The sequence below is a fragment of the Gopherus flavomarginatus genome, chromosome 3, assembly GCF_025201925.1.
Source record: "Gopherus flavomarginatus isolate rGopFla2 chromosome 3, rGopFla2.mat.asm, whole genome shotgun sequence".
Taxonomy (NCBI): Eukaryota; Metazoa; Chordata; order Testudines; family Testudinidae; genus Gopherus; species Gopherus flavomarginatus.
The window spans coordinates 66210428-66230053 of NC_066619.1; the positions used below are offsets into that span (position 1 = coordinate 66210428).

General features: G+C 38.6%; 1 protein-coding gene across 15 annotated transcripts in view; it reads left to right on the forward strand.

Annotated features, from left to right (window-relative positions):
- PPIP5K2 (diphosphoinositol pentakisphosphate kinase 2) overlaps positions 1-19626 on the forward strand; it is a 75013-nt gene that overhangs the window by 23958 nt on the left and 31429 nt on the right. For all 15 annotated transcript variants that reach the window (XR_007773387.1, XM_050945591.1, XM_050945593.1 and 12 more), the window contains 12 exons: positions 1332-1486; positions 2452-2553; positions 5076-5237; positions 9126-9247; positions 10666-10767; positions 11335-11421; positions 12859-12934; positions 13027-13136; positions 15035-15120; positions 15837-15962; positions 16077-16198; positions 17456-17638. Coding sequence is in view for 14 of the 15 variants with exons in the window: in XM_050945591.1 (XP_050801548.1) it covers positions 1332-1486; positions 2452-2553; positions 5076-5237; positions 9126-9247; positions 10666-10767; positions 11335-11421; positions 12859-12934; positions 13027-13136; positions 15035-15120; positions 15837-15962; positions 16077-16198; positions 17456-17638 (1433 nt within the window). In the remaining variant the exon portion in view is untranslated. The remainder of the gene's footprint in view (positions 1-1331; positions 1487-2451; positions 2554-5075; positions 5238-9125; positions 9248-10665; positions 10768-11334; positions 11422-12858; positions 12935-13026; positions 13137-15034; positions 15121-15836; positions 15963-16076; positions 16199-17455; positions 17639-19626) is intronic.

A 19626-nucleotide genomic window follows, 5' to 3' on the forward strand; every position in this document is an offset into this window, starting at 1 on the left:
GGCTAAGCATGTGGAACCAGTGTTTGTTGATGCGCTAGACCAGTCTTTGATAGCAGTAGCTTTTTCTGCAGGTGCAGAGAATATTTTCTTTGTTCAGTTTATTCAGTTAGATGAGTTCAGCGACTAGTTAATCAAAAGTTGAGAAACCAATTTGGAGCTAAAAAAGTAGGAAAGTTTATTTTTCTCTTCCACTGTATGAATATAAATGAGGTTTAGAGGATGAGATCTATTAGTTCTAAAATCTTGAAGGGCATGGTGACCAGAAACAGTCAGCTCAGTTCACTAACTATTGGTAATGCATCCTTTTTTTTTAATCAGATCAGTCAATTTTAAATGTAAAACATGTTTTGAAAAACTCATTCTTCTTAGGTATCATGCCCATTTAAGGTACTTTTATTTAACAAATAAACAATTTTAAAATGCTAGTTTTATACATTTTTAATTGAATTCAAGTTTCCGTCCACAAATGACAAAACCATGAATAGAAAATCAATCTAGTACATAAGAAATGTATCACTCACCATTTTCTGCCATAATAAATGGATCAATTAATCACCTGAATAAATATATGTTAAATTATATAATTGCTTAAATAAATGTGTATAGATAAAGTGTATCCTCCTGGGTAGCAAAAAGAAGTGCCAAATTATACCAACCATTGAAAATCTGCTTTTCTTTAGGAAAATAAAGTACAGAGGCAAAATGTGATTAAAATTAGTGACTTAAATCAATTTCATGTATGCTCATTTAACTCATAATTAAATTGCTTTGATTTAAATCAATCCACCCAGGAAGCAAGGGTGGTAGAGTTGCTGGTGTGTTCTTTCTGTGTGCCTAGATGATGCTTGTAAATCACCTTTGCACTAAGAAAGTAGTTCCCAGTGACCTGCAGGGAAGAAACACAGATACTCCCGAGACAAGGTGAATTCCCTTCCTGCACCTATAGGGATGGCAGAGAGATGCTAAGTTATGGAGAGGAGGGTGAAGAGCAGGCACCAGTGCACCATAGTTCGCTGGTTATTAAGTGTTTTAGGGCTCAGTCCAGCACAGATGGAGTAGAGGTTCATCCCCAGATTGTACCACGGAGGTGTTCTGATGCCAAATCTGGATCTGTTCCTAGTGCTTCCTTCCTTGAATGACTGCTCCAAACATGATTTATAGGAACTTAAATTGGTGATTCAATTTCAATAGTTCAATATTTTTCTTGTCTTAAACTGAAGACTAAAGATATTAATAATAAATTGTTAATTTTTGGAAAGTGAGTAATTGTGACTTTTATTGTATATACCTTTACTGTTTAATATGTCTTTAATTTGTGCTCATTTCTCCAGAATGCAGTTTGATTGAAGGAGAAGACCAAGTGGAGGTGAATGGGGAAGTTTTCCAAAAGCCATTTGTAGAGAAGCCAGTGAGTGCCGAGGACCACAATGTATACATTTATTATCCAACATCTGCCGGCGGTGGAAGCCAGAGGCTTTTTCGAAAGGTGAGGAAATTGCCACACTTAAATTATTGGAAAAAAAAAAATTGTACTGAATTACTGTAATCTTGGTTCTATTATAGAGACTTAAAAAAAACAACCAAACTCTGAAATATCTTTGGAGAATCTACACAAGCCAGAATCAAAAGACCAAATTCTCTAGCAGATGTATGGCCTTTGTACCACAGAAGTGGTGCAAAAAGGGTCTGTAATCTACCTGCTGACAATTTCCTTAACATAGAGAAGGTCTGCTAGAATATCTACACTGCAACCAGGGTCGTTTTCTCTGCCCACAATCTTGTTGCGCATATGAATGGATTCATTTTCAAGAATACAAGTTGCCTAATATATTGGTGGTTTAAACTAAAGTGGTGAGAGAACATACACAAACTCCTCTTGAGGAGCTTGTTGTATTTTCACCTCAAATACTCAAACAGGTCAGAACGGAAGCTGTTATAGAGATCTGTTGACCTGAATCTGTTGACTAAAACAAGGTTCTTTGTAGTGGCAATGCATTCCTACTAACTATTGATTAATTAAAAAGTCATTGCAGTTAGCAGTGAGGATGAATGCTGAGGCTGGATGTAATGTAACTTTGTGTATAGCCTAAATGTAGTACTGTGTAATTTCAGAATCTGTGCCCTTAATCTGGTAGTGCTGCAAAATATTAGCACAGAGGTAGCATTGTACCATTTTATGGTATAGAAGTAGTCAGTCATTTGGGAAACTTTTTTGTTTAATATTTTCAACCTCTATTAAATAGATATGACTTCATAGTCAAGTCTCTAAATAGTTTAATGTATTTGTATCTGTAAAGCCATCCTTTGTGGAATATGTTTAGTTATCCAAAACCAGGACGAGGAAGGAAATTATGGAAGAAGAGACAGAAATCAGCTCTGTGTCTGTGCATATTTAAGGAAGTGAAAGGGTCTATCTTAAAGAGAGGCTTTAATAGAAAGTGTTTGTTTCAGATTGGCAGCAGGAGCAGTGTTTATTCCCCTGAAAGCAATGTGAGAAAAACGGGCTCGTACATTTATGAGGAGTTCATGCCTACAGATGGCACTGATGTAAAGGTATGAAACTGCACATTCTGATTTATATTTAGAACAGTCAAATACTCCCAAGAGCTTTGGCAGTTTTTGAGATGGAAATGTGTCTTATAGGGTGGCAGGGCTCAGGCAGGCTCAATTATTACAAGACCGTTGTGGGGGTCTTGTAATAATTTCTATTGTCAGAAGGGGGTCACGGTGCAATGAAGTTTGAGAATTATTAGTATTATAAATTATTAGTTATTATTAGTAGACATTTGAGAAGTATTAGTATATTTACTAATAAACTGACTAATTATAAATGTACACTGCTTTGAAGAAAATACACTAAAAGTACATTGTTAATACATTATACTTTTTTTAGTTCATTTGCTTTATATATTTTGTTTTTATTAATTTAGATTTAAAATAATTATAAAAGACTAGGCATCTTCACATTATTATTAATAAAATAAAATTCCAGCAGCGTTAAAGTAATTATTTTAGCAGGAACTCAGCCAGTCACCTACAGAATTTCCTTCCCTTAATTGTGTGAGGAATAGATCCTGAAAAGTCACCAAATTCCTGTTGTTTTGGACCCTGGGAGGAAGCACGTTCCAGAGTCTCTGAGCCCTTGCTGCGAATGCCCTACCAAGAACCCCCTCTTATAATGAGGGGGAGATCCTGCTTGGATACTTTGGCTGCCCAGAACTGTGACAGTATGGCATATGGAGAGGCAGTCTTTCGGGCAGGCCTACTCCCAGGCTAGGTAGAACTTTATGGGTCATAACCAACATCTTAAACTCCACCTGGAGACCAGTAGAAAGATGGTGCGGTGCAGTGCAGATCCCAGAGTACTGATGTTGTATACTCCCAGTTAGATGCCTTCCTTGGTAAGCAAGATGCTGCATTGTTCACCATTGTCACTCTTCAAATGTTTTTAAGGTGTAGCCCCATATAGAACACATTGCAGTAGCTAATCTTGAGGTTATGAAAGCCTGAGTCAGAGCCTCCTAGCGAAACACAGATGGTAAAAGGCAGCCTGTGTTGTAATGCAACCAAACAGAAACTGGGGGTCTAAAATTAACCCTAAGCTGCAAACTCTCATAACTAATGGATGTATTCCAGCAATCAGAAGGACTGATGTTACCTCCACCATCTCATCCAGTTGCTTCCCCAACTCTGCTCACCCTTATCCATTTCTTAATCTCAGTTAGACACTGGCTGAGCTACTGAATCACATCAGATGTGATGGAGACATACAGTTGAGTGTATCTAAGAATTCTTTGTGGAGAGGAACAATTGCCCACAACTTCCTATTGACATCTTGGAGAGAAAAGAACAAAGCTATTGAAGACAGAGTAGTCCTGACAAGTAACACCTCCCTATGATCAGTGGTATCACAGGCAGCTGAAAGAAGTAGTAGTACCTGTATTAACAAATGATCTTCATCCAGGAGGAGATTATTGAGCACTTTAGTCTGTGCCAAAGCCACGCCTGTACGTAGTGTGACAAGGGCCTAGGAGGTCAAAGACCTCTAGATACAGTGAGAATTGTCTCACTACAACCTTCTCTTGGGAAAGATGTGATACTGGTCAATAATTAGTTAGATTGTTAGTGTCAAGTGATGACTTCTTGAGTAAATGCCACACTGCAGCTTCCTTTAAAGTAATAGGCAGCCTGCCAGCTCTGAGGCATTAACAGACTCCAAAAGTAAAAGACCCAGTACTTCCCCATTGGCCTTATCGCCCAGGAAGGACATACATCCAAAATACAGGTTCAGGTATGAAGTTCTCTAAGTACCTCAGCAAGTATTAGTGGTTGAAATTCTGGAAGAGAAAATGAGGCCCTTGTTCTCTCAAGACCAAATTCTTCCACCACTGCAGCGTCTCTAATTTGATCAGTTTTGTCTGCAAAAAAATCAAGCAATTTCCTCACAACAGGAGGTACGTGGACTAGCTCCCAAACTGAGATAGTTCAGTAAAACCAGACATTTTACCACTCCATATATATATCTGCTGTCTGAGACTTCGCAGGTCCTATGGTGGAGGAAGAGAACTTACTCTTTGCTTCCTGTACTGCCACAGCATATGAGTTTGATCAGTTGTAGCATAAATATTTTTTTTAGCCTTGGCACAGACCTCCACCACTAGTGTTCTAGCCATCTTCCTTCCTGCTTTGTTTATCACTGATGTCCTGTGAGAACAAAGTAAAGAGGGAGCCTAGAAGCCACCTCATCATTGGTTAAGAACATTACCATCTAATTTGCAGTGAGTCTATGTAACAGGATTCTATTAACAGCTTCAGACTGGGTTCTGCGGAAACCGGTAACCTGGTCACTTAGAACACACAGGGAACTGTGGTTAAGGGTGTGATTGAGGTATAAGGGAACACTTACATCTGCTGGTGTGCTGTAGACTGAAGGTTGGCCTGTGGGTGGCCACATAGTAACTTGCTGTGTAGACAAGCCCTCGAAATGTTTTTGAACATGTGTATGCTGCTACATTATCTGAAGTTGACGTAAACTCGGTGTAGCTAAGTTAATAACTTCTAATTTTTAAATAAAGGTGTACACAGTTGGTCCAGACTATGCACATGCTGAAGCTAGGAAGTCCCCAGCTTTGGATGGCAAGGTAGAACGAGACAGTGAAGGAAAAGAAGTGAGATATCCAGTCATTCTGAATGCAAGGGAGAAGTTGATTGCTTGGAAAGTGTGCCTTGCATTTAAGGTAAACAGACCACTTACTAGCTGATAGAATGTGTAGTACTAATTGTTTACTATGTGAAAATTCTGTTAGTGCTCATAAACAGAGGTATTATTGTTAGAGATCTCCTGGGATGGAAAAAGAAATTACACTCACTTTTTTTTTTTAAATTCTGGTGGACTTCTACTGTTTTTAAATAATTAGTTTTTTAATATTCTTACTGCATACTGTCAGAGGTCATAAAATGCGGAAAACCTGTTCTACTGCAATGTCTTCATGAGTTAGTCTGCCTGTGCTGGAAAGAGGGCAAAGTACCACAAGAAATGAGATGCCAACATCCTCTCTCTATAAAAACAAGGGTGACAGGCGTGACTGTAACAACTATCGTGGCATTTCCCTTCTTAGGATTATGGGAAAAGCCTTTGCCCAAGTTGTCCTGAATAGACTTGCAGACCCTTGCAGACAAAATCTATCGTGAATCACAGTGTGACTTCACAGCTGAAAGGTCTACTAACACTGAGATAACTACCAAAAAAACCCCCCAAAAACCAGCAACAAAAAATGCCCTTTTACATAGTGTGACAGGATCAGGCCAGATGGCTACAAGAGAGTGCTGGAAGACAGATATATTAGCCTCAGATTAAGCAGGTCCCTTTTCCCTGGATAAGGTAACAGGGCGGTTCCAGAATAATCAGGAACTTGCTGGAACCAGTTAAGGCAGGCAAGCTAATTAGGACACGTGGAGCCAATTAAGAAGCTGCTAGAATCCATTAAGACAGGAAGGCCAATCAGGACACCAGGTTTAAAAAGGACCTCACTGCAGTCAGTGAGGGGCGTGCAAGGAGCTGGGAGCAAGAGGCACGCAAGAAGCTGAGAGTGAGTAGGCGTACTGCTGGAGGATTGAGAAGTACAAGCGTTATCAGACATCAGGAGGAAGGTCCGGTGGTGAGGACATAGAAGGTGTTGAGAGGAGGCCATGGAGAAGTAGCCCCAGGGAGTTGTAGCTGTCTCACAGCTGTTATAGGAGACACTAAAGACAGCTGAAATCCACAGGACCCTGGGCTGGAACCTGGAGTACAGGGCGGGCCCGGGTTCCCCCCATCCTCCCAATTTCCTGTTCGATATAAGAAGAGTTGGTCTGGACTGTGGGTCCCACAGAGGGGAAAGTCTCTCGCCTGTCCCTCAACCCATTAGGTGGGCCAGCAGAGACTGTGGGGATTGTTCTCTTCCTTTTCCCCATGCTGGCCAGTGATGAGGTTAGCCGAGTGAATGGCAGGTTTGTGCCACTAACAAAAGGAGCCAAACTGAGGACTGTGGTGAGCAAATCCACCAGAAAGCACAACCCTCCAAGGCAGAGGAGGAACTTTGTCACAACAGCCTTTGTCGATCTCACAAAGGCTTTTGACCTTGTCAGTAGAAGTAGACTATTTACGCTTCTAGAAAAGATTGGCTGTCCCTCTCAAGCATGATTTGATCTTTCCATGAAAATACGTATGGCACAGTTCAATACAACAGCTCAGTTTCTGAGGCTTTCCAGATGCGTAGCAGAGTTAGGCAAGGTTGTGTACTTGCCCCAACTCTGTTTGGGATCATCTTCTCCTCGCTACTGAAACAAGCTTTTGGTTCCTCAACCAAGGGAATCTACTTGCACTCAAGATCTGATAGGAAGCTGTTCAATCTTGCAAGACTCGGATCTAAAACCAAGACTTGAGACGCCCTTATCTAACACTTCCTCTTTGCTGATGACACAGCAGTGACAGCCCATAGAGAAGCCCATCTCCAAAACCTTACGTATGTTTTTTCCAAAGTTCTTGGCAGGCTTTGGGCTTACCATAAGCCTAAAAAGGATGAACATAATGTGCCAAGGAGCTGAGAAAGCACCCTCCATGAAGATCAACAACAAGTTCACATACCTGGGATCCACTGTTGCAGTCAACCTTTCACTTGAAATGGAACTCACATTGGAAAAGCCGCCACAATGTCTAGACTGAAGAAAGAGGGTATGGCAAAACAACAAACTGACAGAACACACAAAAATCTGTGTGTATTGTGCATGTGTTATCAGCACACTCTTTCTATGGGAGCGAGATGTTGACCTTATACTCTCGTCAGGAAAAGAGGCTCAACAGCTTTCATATCCGTTGCCTTCATCAAACCTTTGGCATCTCCTGTAAGGACAGAGTCACCAGCACTGAAGTGCTCAAGTGGGCCAGCATACACAGCGTGCAAACACTCCTCAACCAGAGATGCCTCTGCTGGCTTGGTCATGTGTGCTGAACGAATGATGGGTGCATCCCAAAGGACATAGTCTACAGCAAATTGGCATCTGGAAAAAGACCCAGAGGACACCCAAAATTGTGTTTCAAGGATGTGTGCAAGTGAGACTTCAAAGAAATGGACATGGATGTGGACAACTGGGAAGATCACACTCAAGACCGCAGCCTTTGGAAACGAGCTAAACAAAGGTCTCCTGAATTATGAGGGGAAGCAGTCTAGCTTAGCAGAGGAGAAAAGAGCTTGCAGAAGGCAGAGCCCAAAAGGTCGAAATGTCACCTTTAAACGTGACAGATGCAGCAGAGATTCTCTCTCAAATGGGTCTCTTCAGCCACAGCCGCGGCTGCCATAAAACCAACTGAGTACATTTTTTTACCTCGGGGTGGATTCCCATGGTCTCTTGAGACTGAGAGATGCCTACGATTGCCATTGTGGACAAATAGAGAGAGATGAATTCAGAAAACTCATACATACAATATACAACTATAGATTATTACGACACGCATATTTTTCTCTCCTGTTTTGTACGTGTGCATGCTAGCTTACATTCACTGTTTAATTTGTAAAGGTTGATTTTTTGTATTAAACAAATCCATTTGCATTCAGCTTGCATAACCTTAAATGTATGCTTTGTTGGTGACAATGAGCCTTTAGTGATGCAGTTGCAGTTAATCACATAGGTGTGACTCCTAACTGGTGCCAGCACTGGTCCCAGTGCTAGAATATATTAAGCTGTAAAGTCTTCAGTGATATCAGATCCAAGAGTCCCAAATAAAGTGTATAGTTTTTGTATTTGAAAACTAATTTGAAATAATCTGGATAAGGAGCAAAATGTCTTTACTAATAACTATTTAAGGCTTACATCTACACTATGAGCTAGGGTGTGAGTCCCGTCCTCATGTACGCATACTCACGATAGTGCTCCGTAACTTAGCACAAGTATAACAACAATGTAGCTGTGATAGCACTAGTGGTGACAGCGGAGGCATGGCTGAGCCATGTTCAGTACATTCCCACCAATTTCAGGTGTGTGGTTCTACTCTCACGCTATCTTTGGGATAGGAACTGTCTTTTGTTATGTGTTTTTAAAGAACCTAGCACAGTGGTTCCTGGTCCATGACTAGGGCTTCTAGGTGCTATAGTAATACAAATAACAAATAATAATATTCTAAAAAGAGATGGTTAAAAATGGCATTACTGCATCAATTTTATAAATAGCATATTTTTTGGTAATTGTGAGAGATAAGAAGGGTGGGCATGTGTTTATCTCTCTCCTTGTCTCTTACCACTACCAGAAAAGAGGATTCTGCAGTCCAAATTCTATGGACAGTGGGAGTTCTGAAGATAATGTGGATGCACGAGTGTAACGCAAAGCAGAATTTGGCCTGCAGAATTCATGTTGCTACTGATGTGTGAGAAGTTAAGAATTCAGGTTGGGATGTAAGGCAAGTAATTAGGAAAACGTGTATAAACTGAACAAATTTAATATGGAGTCACTGAAGAACAATAAATATAGAACCCACAATGCCATTTTTGTGTTGCCTTTTCAGATCAGAACCATACTTAACATGTAGGTCTGGAAACACGAGACCCTTGACTGAAATGGAAACTGTGCTTTTCACTATTTATTCTTAACAGCAAACAGTTTGTGGCTTTGACTTGTTGCGTGCTAATGGACAATCCTATGTCTGTGACGTCAATGGCTTCAGTTTTGTGAAGAACTCCATGAAATACTATGATGATTGTGCGAAGATACTTGGGTAAGAGTTCGTTAATTGATATTATATGATTGGTTTATATGTTCATGGAATCATTTCTTTGCTGTGGAAGTTTTCATCCAGTTTCCAAAATATTTCTGTTTTAAACATTTTTTTTTTTTGAGGGCTCCTTTTACTCCAGGATTGAAACAAGTTCACTGAATCTTCTGGATAGTTTTTTCTTTAAAGCAGGAAAAGCCTTTGCTTTTAAAGTGAGCACCATCTAGAATAACTAGAAATAAAAAATAAATGTATAAAAGTTAATTTTTTTTATTTTCGTGTGCATTCCCTTATGCCTTAGAAAAGTGACAATTGCAGAATTCAAAATCAATCTGAGAATATCTTTGTTAGACAGAAAAAAAGAAATATGCTAACTTGTTAAATTTGCCTAACGGATTAACTAACCCAGATAAAAAGTGCAAGTTAAGTGCTGTACAGAGAGGTTGGTTGAAATTACAGCTTTGCGCTGCCCTCGTCCGAGTGCAGCTTTGGGCCTGGCTGTTGCTGCCCACATTGAGTTGAGGCATTCATCAGACTACTGTAATTCATATTGGCTACAACAGCCCAAAGGGCTGAAAATTTAGACCAGGATTGGTGTGATATAGAAGGAGCCTGACTGTGCCTTCCCATCCTTCAACCATGCCCCCTTTTCTCTCCTACCGTGCCACTGATTTGTCACGCATAAACTAGGGTTATTCTGTGTTGGCCAGTTAAACTGTCTTTACAACAAGATTAGACTAGTGATGTAGTGCAGAAAGGCCATACTACACTGAATCACCTGAGCTGAAAGAAGGGAAATAATTCTTGTTAGATAATAACATCAACTACAGTCTCGTTGCTTAGATTTAGTGGCAGGAAGTCTGAAGATTCAAGTGCACTTATCCAGTTTTACACAGTCAACTTAGTCTAGATTCCTACCATGGTGCAAAGAACTTTCACCTACATTTTTTCCTTATATTAAAAATAGCATTGTTATAGCAGAGCTAAATCAACAGTAGACTTGCACTAAGTTTGGGAAGTCTAGGAATCATTCTTCACAGATTGAGTTAAGTATCTAAGATACATTACACCATCCTTTAAAGTTCTCCAGATTAAAACCTGTATGAACAGTGATATATTCAAATTAGTGTATTTTAACATGACACTTACTAGAGTAGATCACAGGAAGCTCTTAGAAGAACTACTTATACCTACATTTTACAGATGTTAGATTGTCTTCTTTGTAGCTATTGTGACCAGACTTCAATAGTTCAACATAATAGTATTTAAATATTTGAAAAATAAAAACACATCTGTAAGGGCTCAGTGTTTGTCTAATAAACAGTTGTTGACTAAAACAGAATATTCCATTTAAATAAATTAATATATACAGTATTTCAGCATTTTAATTTAGTCATCAATTTTTGGTTTTCCCCATTTAGAAATATCATAATGCGAGAACTTGCTCCACAATTTCAAATCCCATGGTCAATACCTTTGGAAGCTGAAGATATCCCTATTGTGCCAACCACATCGGGAACAATGTAAGAGAAAAGTATCTTTAGCTGAATTGTGCAAAGTCCTTACGTAACCTTTGTGTGAATTTTCTCTTCTCCCAAGGTATATCAACTTCAGCTAAGAACACTTGTTTTGTGTGATGAAATCAAGAAGTGAATTGTAATTGATGTTCCAGCAATCGAAGGTTTTTACCCTTAGTCAAGCTGAGTATAGAACAGCAGATTTTCAAGTGTAGTCTGTTCTAAATATAGCTTGCTTTATTGCTAATCAATATTCTAGTGTCAATTTAACGCACTTTTTTCATAAACATGCTCTTTTACTAAATAAACCTCAAAATGGATTTGTTTAAAAAACTATTTAAAATAGATATTCTGTAGTTAGCTAAGTTTTAAAACCAGTATTCATAGTAAATTACATTGTTACATCATTTTCGGATAACTTTGTTCTTCATATCCTACAATCATTTCAATGCTTAGTCAAGTATGTTTTTGTCGACTAAATAATAATCTGTCTGACTCACACATTTAATAATATAAAAACCATGAGTGGTGTATAGAACTGGGAAATGTAACTTGACTTTTTTAAAATTTCAGGATGGAGTTGAGATGTGTTATAGCTGTAATACGTCATGGGGACCGTACACCAAAACAAAAAATGAAAATGGAAGTTAAACATCAGAAGTAAGTCCGAATTTGGGTAAAGACAGACTTTATTTACACGTGCAGTAGTGTGTAGGGTACATGAGCTACTCGCTGCAGTGAGAGGCAGGCTGCATCCACATTCAGTGCAGTGTGTAGCTACACCTAGCAGTGAAAGGCTTCAGTGGGGAAAGGCTCATTACTGGAGCCTTTCTTCCTGCTGCCTCCACCCTGCCAGAACCTTTCCCTATTCCTGGAGTCATTCATTGCAGTGGTGAAAAGCTCCAGCAGTAGGACACTCCGCTGCTAGAAATAGTATTGTAGATGTGGGATGCATGGCATGGGCAAGTAGGGAGCCAAGTAGGGTATGTATCCTAGAGTTCAGGTATGTCGCGCATTCTACTAGCCTAAGCAGTGCCTCACCATTTGCACTGCTATTTATCCCTATACTAGCTGGGCATGCAGTGTTTGTATGTTAACGCACTGCCGTAACTGTAGACATAGCTTAAGTTTGGTATTTAGGGCAAAATTCTTGCCTTGGATATGCGGGTTCGACTCAATGAAATCAGTGGGAATTGCACATGCATATGCACAAACTACATTTAAATCCTAATGCTTCTTCCTGCATAACATCTCTAAGGTGCATCCCTTCATCTCTATCTACATAGCTAATTCACTTGCCCAGGCCTCTGTCATTTCACATCTCCAGCAACTGTAACCTCCTTCTCTCGAGCCTTGAGAGTGCAGTTTGTCTAATGCTGCTGCAAAGATCATTTTCCTGGCTCATTGCTTTGACCGCATCTCCCCTTAATTTCTGCTCTTTTTCCACTGCATCAATTGCAAACTACTAGTCTCTGCTTTTTAAGGCCTTCATAAACTATTGCTTACCCAGTTGTTTCTTGATGCCTTTTGTCTCTTGCCTTATACTTGAAGTGTAAGCATTTTGGGAGTCTAGGGGACCCTCTTTGTTATGCATTTGTACAGTACCTAACACAGTGACCTAACACAGGGACCTTAATCTATGATTGGGTGCTACAGTAATAAAAATATCATCATTTGAGGACTAGGTTCTGCGCTTAGATTTTAAGTGAAAGATTTGCTGTAAGTCTGCAGTATTTTATAGCTAATAATGTTGGGGTTTTTTGTTACATTTTGAACAGACATGGCTGTTTACTCAGGATTCTTCATATCTTTTGTGTAGTACCTGTGGTTTTTTCAGTCTTAGAAGGCTACCAGAAAAAGTTCTCTCATTTTGCAGTTGTGTTTAAGGCGTGTGCTAATGAGATGAGACCCCACTGAACAGAGAGGTTCATGTCAGAACAAACTTTCTCATTATTTTGCAGTGTTCAAATTGGGGATTGAGGGAGGTTAGTTCCAGCTCTTCATTTTGTTTTAATTAAAAATCTTCCTGTTGCCTTGAAGTGTATTAGATAGCCTATTTATTAGATATCCTTTTAATCTGTATGTTTTCTCCTAAAGATTTTTTGATCTCTTTGAAAAATGTGATGGATATAAGTCAGGAAAACTAAAACTGAAGAAACCAAAACAGTTACAGGCAAGTCTATCTTGATTTTCTTTTTCTTGGTTCTATAATTGATGAATAATAGAATTCCTTGTTATATAGTGGTTTTGCTTTTGTTTTTTTAGGAGGTGCTTGATATAGCAAGACAGCTCTTAATAGAACTTGGGCAAAACAATGACTCTGAAATTGAAGAAAGCAAAGCAAAACTTGAGCAGCTGAAGACTGTTTTGGAGATGTAAGGATCTAATTTTTAATCCTCACATCAGAACTGGCATAACTGTTATTTTTATCTCATTAGCTTTCAAAACTAATTCCCTTACGTTAATTTATCAACTGACAATATAATGTATAACAATACTAATCTGAATATATTTGAATATATTAAGAGGAAGGATGGTTTTGTGATTAAGATATTGCACTGGTAGTGAGGAGGTCTGGTTTTACTTCCTGTGTGACCTTGTACGAATCACTTAATCTAACCTGTTCCTTGTCTGTATGGTGGGGAAAATACTTCCTTTGCCTTATCCTGTTATCCATGTTGTGTATACTCGATCATAAACCGGTTAATTTATAAGCTGACCCCCCCGCCCCAAGATGGATAAGTAAAAAATGGGAAAATTTTTATAACCCGTTCATAGCTGACCCTATAATTCGGGGGTCAGCAAACTTTGGCTCCCGGGCCATCAGGATAAGCTGCAGGTGGTCTGAGATGGTTTGTTTACCTCGAGCATTCGGAGGCATGGAGGTAAACCTAAGTAAACAAAGTGTCCCGGAACACCAGCTGCTTACCCTAATGGGCCAGTACAGCAACTGGTGGGGAAATTTTTTTGGGGGGGAGAAGCTGGGAGTCAGGGGAGTAACCCCTGTGACCAACCCCCGCATGACCCCACCGCTAGCCCGGGACCCCCACACTCTCCCCATCCCATCTCTTCCAACCTTATCTGGGGAGGGCAGGGGAGGATGTCTCTTACCTGGCAGGAGCTGCTCCGGTAGGCTGGGCGGCGCGGCCTCAGCCTGCTCCGGCGGGCCAGACCAGGCCTGCTTTGTGGGGAGAGGCTGAGCGGCATAGCTGCAGCCTGCCAGCCCCAGAGCTGCAGCTGCTTTGGAGGCTGGGGGGGAGAGCAGCGTGGCCAGAAGTGGAGAGACTCTGGCCCCGCCTCTTCTCTTCTGTCTCTGCTGTCTGTGCTGCCTCTCCTTGCGCCCTCTGTTGGGAGCAGGGGCTGTGTCCCACCTCTCTCTCTCTCTATACCCGTTCATAAGCCAACCCCATCTCTGGTGCTTCCCTTTTTTACTAAAAAAATTCGGCTTATGAATGAGTATATACGGTATAATCTTTTGGGGGCAGTGGCTGCCTCTTGCTATGTGTTTGTACAGTGTCTTACACAATAGAGTTATAACATCAGTTGGCCTGTATAGGCACTACTCTAATACAAATGATAATTTGTGGTGTGTATACTCCCTGTAGTACAGAGAGTTGAAAAAAAAGAGTTGTTGCAAATGAATGAAAGATCTTGTTCTCAGTAACTCACACATAGTATGAAAACTCATTTTAAACTTTAAATAATTTTTAGTAACTCATAATGTATCTAAGGTATGGCAGTGTCTAACTAACACTTAGTGCTGAAATTGATATTAAATAATAACTAAATAGTAATAATTGTTTCTAGACAGTTAACTTGCCCTATAATATATTGTGATAAAAGCTTGTTACACTTGGAAGTGTTATGAATCCCATTTTGGGGCTTCATTGGATAACAAATAGTGGCTATCAGTATGTGACAGATCAGATCTGTATACTGATAGCTATAAGGATGTATGGTGCCAAAATGGAATAAATTAATCATGCAGCTGGAGAGAGTGGATGGATGGGAGTGTTTATTTCTGGTGAAAGAGACATGAAGTTTCTTGGGCAATGTGATGAAAAGAAGCAATGGACAGTACTTAATATAGCAACGGCTATAAGGTGATGACCATTTAAATATTCATTCAGTATTTTTTTTAATTTGAAAAATCAGCAAAAATGGGCAGGTTAGTAAGATTCAAGGAATTATTATGTCCCTAATTGATAGAGGGGTATGATAGTATTGAATATATGTTGGAAAATCTGTCAGTTTATTTTCCACCTCACTTTAGGTATGGGCATTTTTCTGGCATAAATCGTAAAGTCCAGTTAACCTATCTCCCTCATGGCTGTCAGAAAACTTCTAGTGAAGAAGAAGGTATAGTATAACCAATACATACTCACTTACAGAGTATGTAGAACTTAACATCACTAGGGGGTTAATTGTTCAATATGGTGTTAAATAAAACCAGGACTTGCACTCTGGCCAAGTATTCAGCAACATTTTGTTTTGTGATGAGATACTGTGATTAGCAATCTCTAAGCTGCTGAGTTTCTATTAGTATGGTTAAGATATACTTTGCATTTTAATATTGTTTCCTAGGTAACAAAAATATGGAGGGAAGAAATTTTGTAAACTGTTCACCAAAAATGATGTCATCTAGAAAAAAATTAGGTTTTACATACATCTCCTAGTGCTCTTATTCCTTTCATACAGAAAAGGCTAAAACGTACAATAATGCCTAGGTATTTAAAATCTAATACCCGTGACTTTCCTGACTGCTGATTAGTTTTGTGCTTACTTTCACTTACTTTGTTTTCACTGTAATACGAGTTTCAGTTGTTTTAAAAATATCTAAACTATGGGTATCTTCAAAGTTAAGTATTAGCTTTCACTGTGCTAGAGGGGTATTTCTCTATTAGAATAACAAGAGACTCAAACCTTGAGGTCATTTTCCTGAAGCACACAAACTTCAGTGTATCACTTCCAGTATTATTTTAATATTGATTTAATGATAATACTTTAATAGTCATTAAATAAACATTTGCATTTGTTGGTACACTATTTTAAGTGATCTGTCTGCATATAATTAGATAACAGAAGAGATGAACCATCCCTACTTCTGGTTCTGAAATGGGGAGGAGAACTGACCCCTGCAGGCAGGGTCCAGGCAGAGGAGCTAGGGAGAGCTTTCAGATGCATGTACCCAGGTGGACAAGGTAATCTTCTTGTGCTATATAGCATTAAATTAGTCTTTTAAATATACATAAAAATAAAATACATGCACACATATACAAAGAGTCTCTGAAGAAGAATATCTGTTTGTTTGGTAGGAGATTATGCTGGATTTCCTGGGTGTGGTTTGCTTAGATTACATAGTACTTATCGACATGATCTGAAAATCTATGCTTCTGATGAGGGACGAGTTCAGATGACTGCAGCAGCTTTTGCAAAGGTACTGTGTGAAACTGTATTTTCAAAAAAGAAACCTGAAACTCTCAACAAGAATCTTGTCTGTGTTCTCTAGCAAGTTAGGGGAACTGCAGAGTTATATTGCAGCCTATGAAATAAAAAGAAAAGTTGAATTTTTTTTTAAGTTCATTTAGTGCTCATGAAAGGAGATCCAAATTGACATCTCTTGCATTTGAAGTCTTCCAAGTGTCAGAAGACATACAACATGGAAAGCTGCAGTAACAGTTTTTATTTATGTAGCCACAGCAGTGTGCATCAATCCTTTCCAATAGACCACTTTTGAGGATGAAAAAGATATTTTAGTCTCCATGCCCATTTAATTCTTTATCTAAAAGTTCCAACAAACTATGACAAATTGTGGGCATGATGAGTGAAATAGATATCTTTTAGGAACTGAACTGTGGCCACAAATTCACTTTACATAGGTGACATGCAGCTGACAGCAAATTACACATAGAGTACTGGATTGCTTTTGTGCTTTGATACCACCAGAGATGTAAAATCAATATAACCTGATTTCATTTTCTTTTTAATATAAGATATTACAAGATGGAATAAACATTTTTACTACAGTAATATCCTTTTGTAAGATTGTTGGAGCAGAAACATCTGAACATTTAGTTGATCTCAAAATAATTACTAACTGGTGAGATATGGTGGCAAACTGACAAAAGAAATGCTCTTAATCATTGTGCTGTTCAATTATACATATAGTGATTTTGTTGTGCTGTACAAATTCTAGGGTGATCTTGTAAAATTGAAAATAAACAACTGTTCCATAGCCCTGAACGCTGCGAACTTTTAGACACAATCTGTGAAAAATGCAATCTTCAGAACTTCCATGTAGAATTATAAATTTTTTTTTACCAAACTTTCACAATACTTTACCTGTCTTCACATCAGACAAATTTCCCAGCCGTCTGATCACAGCCCAGAAGTTCTGTACCTACTTAAGTTTTCCACTCATTCCCCTTGTAGCAGAAGTTTGATAGCTTATTCCCATCTCCAAGAAGAGGGATATATCAGGTATCCTAAACTTATGTGAGAGAGCACATACAGTAAGCTGTTACATGAAGATTTCATTGACAGAGTGAATTTTGGTAATCACAACATTTGAGACACTGGCAAGTTATTTGAACAATATAATGTAGAGTTTATATTAACATCTTGGCTTAGAAATAGATGCATTACTACATTTTTATCTTTGTTCATTTCTGAATAACTGTATTGTTCTTTCCAGGGATTACTGGCTTTAGAGGGAGAGCTCACTCCTATTCTTGTCCAGATGGTGAAAAGTGCTAATATGAATGGTCTGTTGGACAGTGACAGTGACTCTTTAAGCAGCTGCCAGCATCGTGTTAAAGCAAGGCTCCATGAAATACTCCAGAGGGATAGAGAATTTATGCCTGAAGACTATGAAAAGGTTAGAAGATATTAGAGAAATTATTTCCAACATAAGTTTATTAAAGTTTACCACAACTCAGTTTTCACACAAGCATTCCTTTATTAGTCCAAAATCCACTTGCTGTTGGTTATATCCAAAATACCAATACAGGCATATACACATTTTTATATCCTAGCAACAATACAGCCAAATATTCACAACAGGATCTTGCTTGGGAGATACCTTCCCATCATGGCATGACTCCAGAAGGGTGAGGGAAAGCTCTGACAAAGAAATCCCTAATATCCTTGCTTTTTTATACACTATAATAAACAAGTGATGTCATTGCTGGCTATAAGACCTTAGCTAAAGCCAGAGACAGACATTTTAGGTCTGTACCCTACGCTTTTGCATGGTGTAGACAAACTTAATGGTTGGGCCCCCTTTTCAAAGATATCTTCTTTCCTTCTTTTGCCATATTTCTTCCCAACTTTAGGACTAAGCATTACTTTGTAAACAAACCATATATAACCAATTATTTATTGCACCTAGTGCCCAGTTAATCAGACTAAAGAAAACATGATTACCTCAACCCAAATCTGAAATAAAATAACACTGTGGTTTCAGTGGTCACTACAAATTTAAAAAGCGACAAGGAGTCCTGTGGCACCTTTATGCTCCAATACTTCTGTTAGTCTATAAGCTTTCGTGGGTGAATATCCACTTCATCAGACACAAAAGCTTATGCTTCAATACTTCTGTTAGTCTGTATGGTGCCACAGGACTCCTTGTCGCTTTTTACAGATCCAGACTAACACAGCTACCCCTCTGACACAAATTTAACTCAAACAGTGCTTCTTTTTCATAGTTTAATTCTGTTTAGTCATATGCTTTGAGCCTATTGCTTTTGCTAATACCAAACTCAGTTTAAGACCAGAGTTCACTTGGGCTTAGCGTAGGCTAATCTTCCTACAAGATATTTATCAGGATTAGTTTTCTGTGAAGCAAAATAAATAAAATTGTCTTGATCCTAATATTTGTTTAAAAGTAATGAGTGTTAATCATAGTTAACTCTAGTGATTAATGCAAAACAAATAAACTAGATTAAAAAATATAGTTAATCACAGTCTTAAATGCACTGTTAAACAATACTACAATACCAATTTAAATTTATTATAAATATTTTGGATGTTTTTCTACATTTTCAAATATATTGATTTCAATAACACAGAATACAAAGTGTACAATGCTCACTTTGTATTATTATTTTTATTACGAACATTTGCACTATAGAAAAAGATAAACAAAAGCAATAGTATTACAGTTCACCTCATACAAGTCTACTCAGTCCTATTTCTCGTTTAGCTAATGGCTAAGACAAACAAGTTTGTTTACATGTATGGGAGATACTGCTGCCCGCTTCTTATTTACAGTGTCACCTGAAAGTGAGAATAGGCATTTGCATGGCACTGTTGTAACCAGAGTTGCAAGGTATTTGTGTGCCAGATATGCTAAACATTTGTATGCCCCTTCATGCTTCGACTTGTAGGCGCTAAAGTTTTACGTTATTATGGTTTTGAGTACAATTAGCTAAAAAAAAAAAATATTCCTCATTTGTAAGTTGCACTTTCACACTAGAGATTGCACTACAGTACTTATATGAGGTGAATTGAAAAGTACTATTTCTTTTGTTTTTTACAGTGCTAACAATGTGATCACAACTGCGATTAATCGTGACTATTTTTTTAATCTCGTGATTCATTGCATTTTTTTCAATCGTTTGACAGACCTAGTTTTTATCCCATTGATTTTAGAAAACTATCTTGTACACTTGTTGCTAACGTCTTGTGTGAAGAAAGAGACTGGCAAATAGCAGTGGCTGTGTGGGAAGTTGATGGTCAGTCATCTAATACTTTGTCACATAGAGCTATATTAGTCCCACAACAGGAACAGATATACTTTTGGATATGATTGTGAACACGTGTTTGGGGAACCAAACAGCAAACCTTCCTTATTGTTCCATAAGC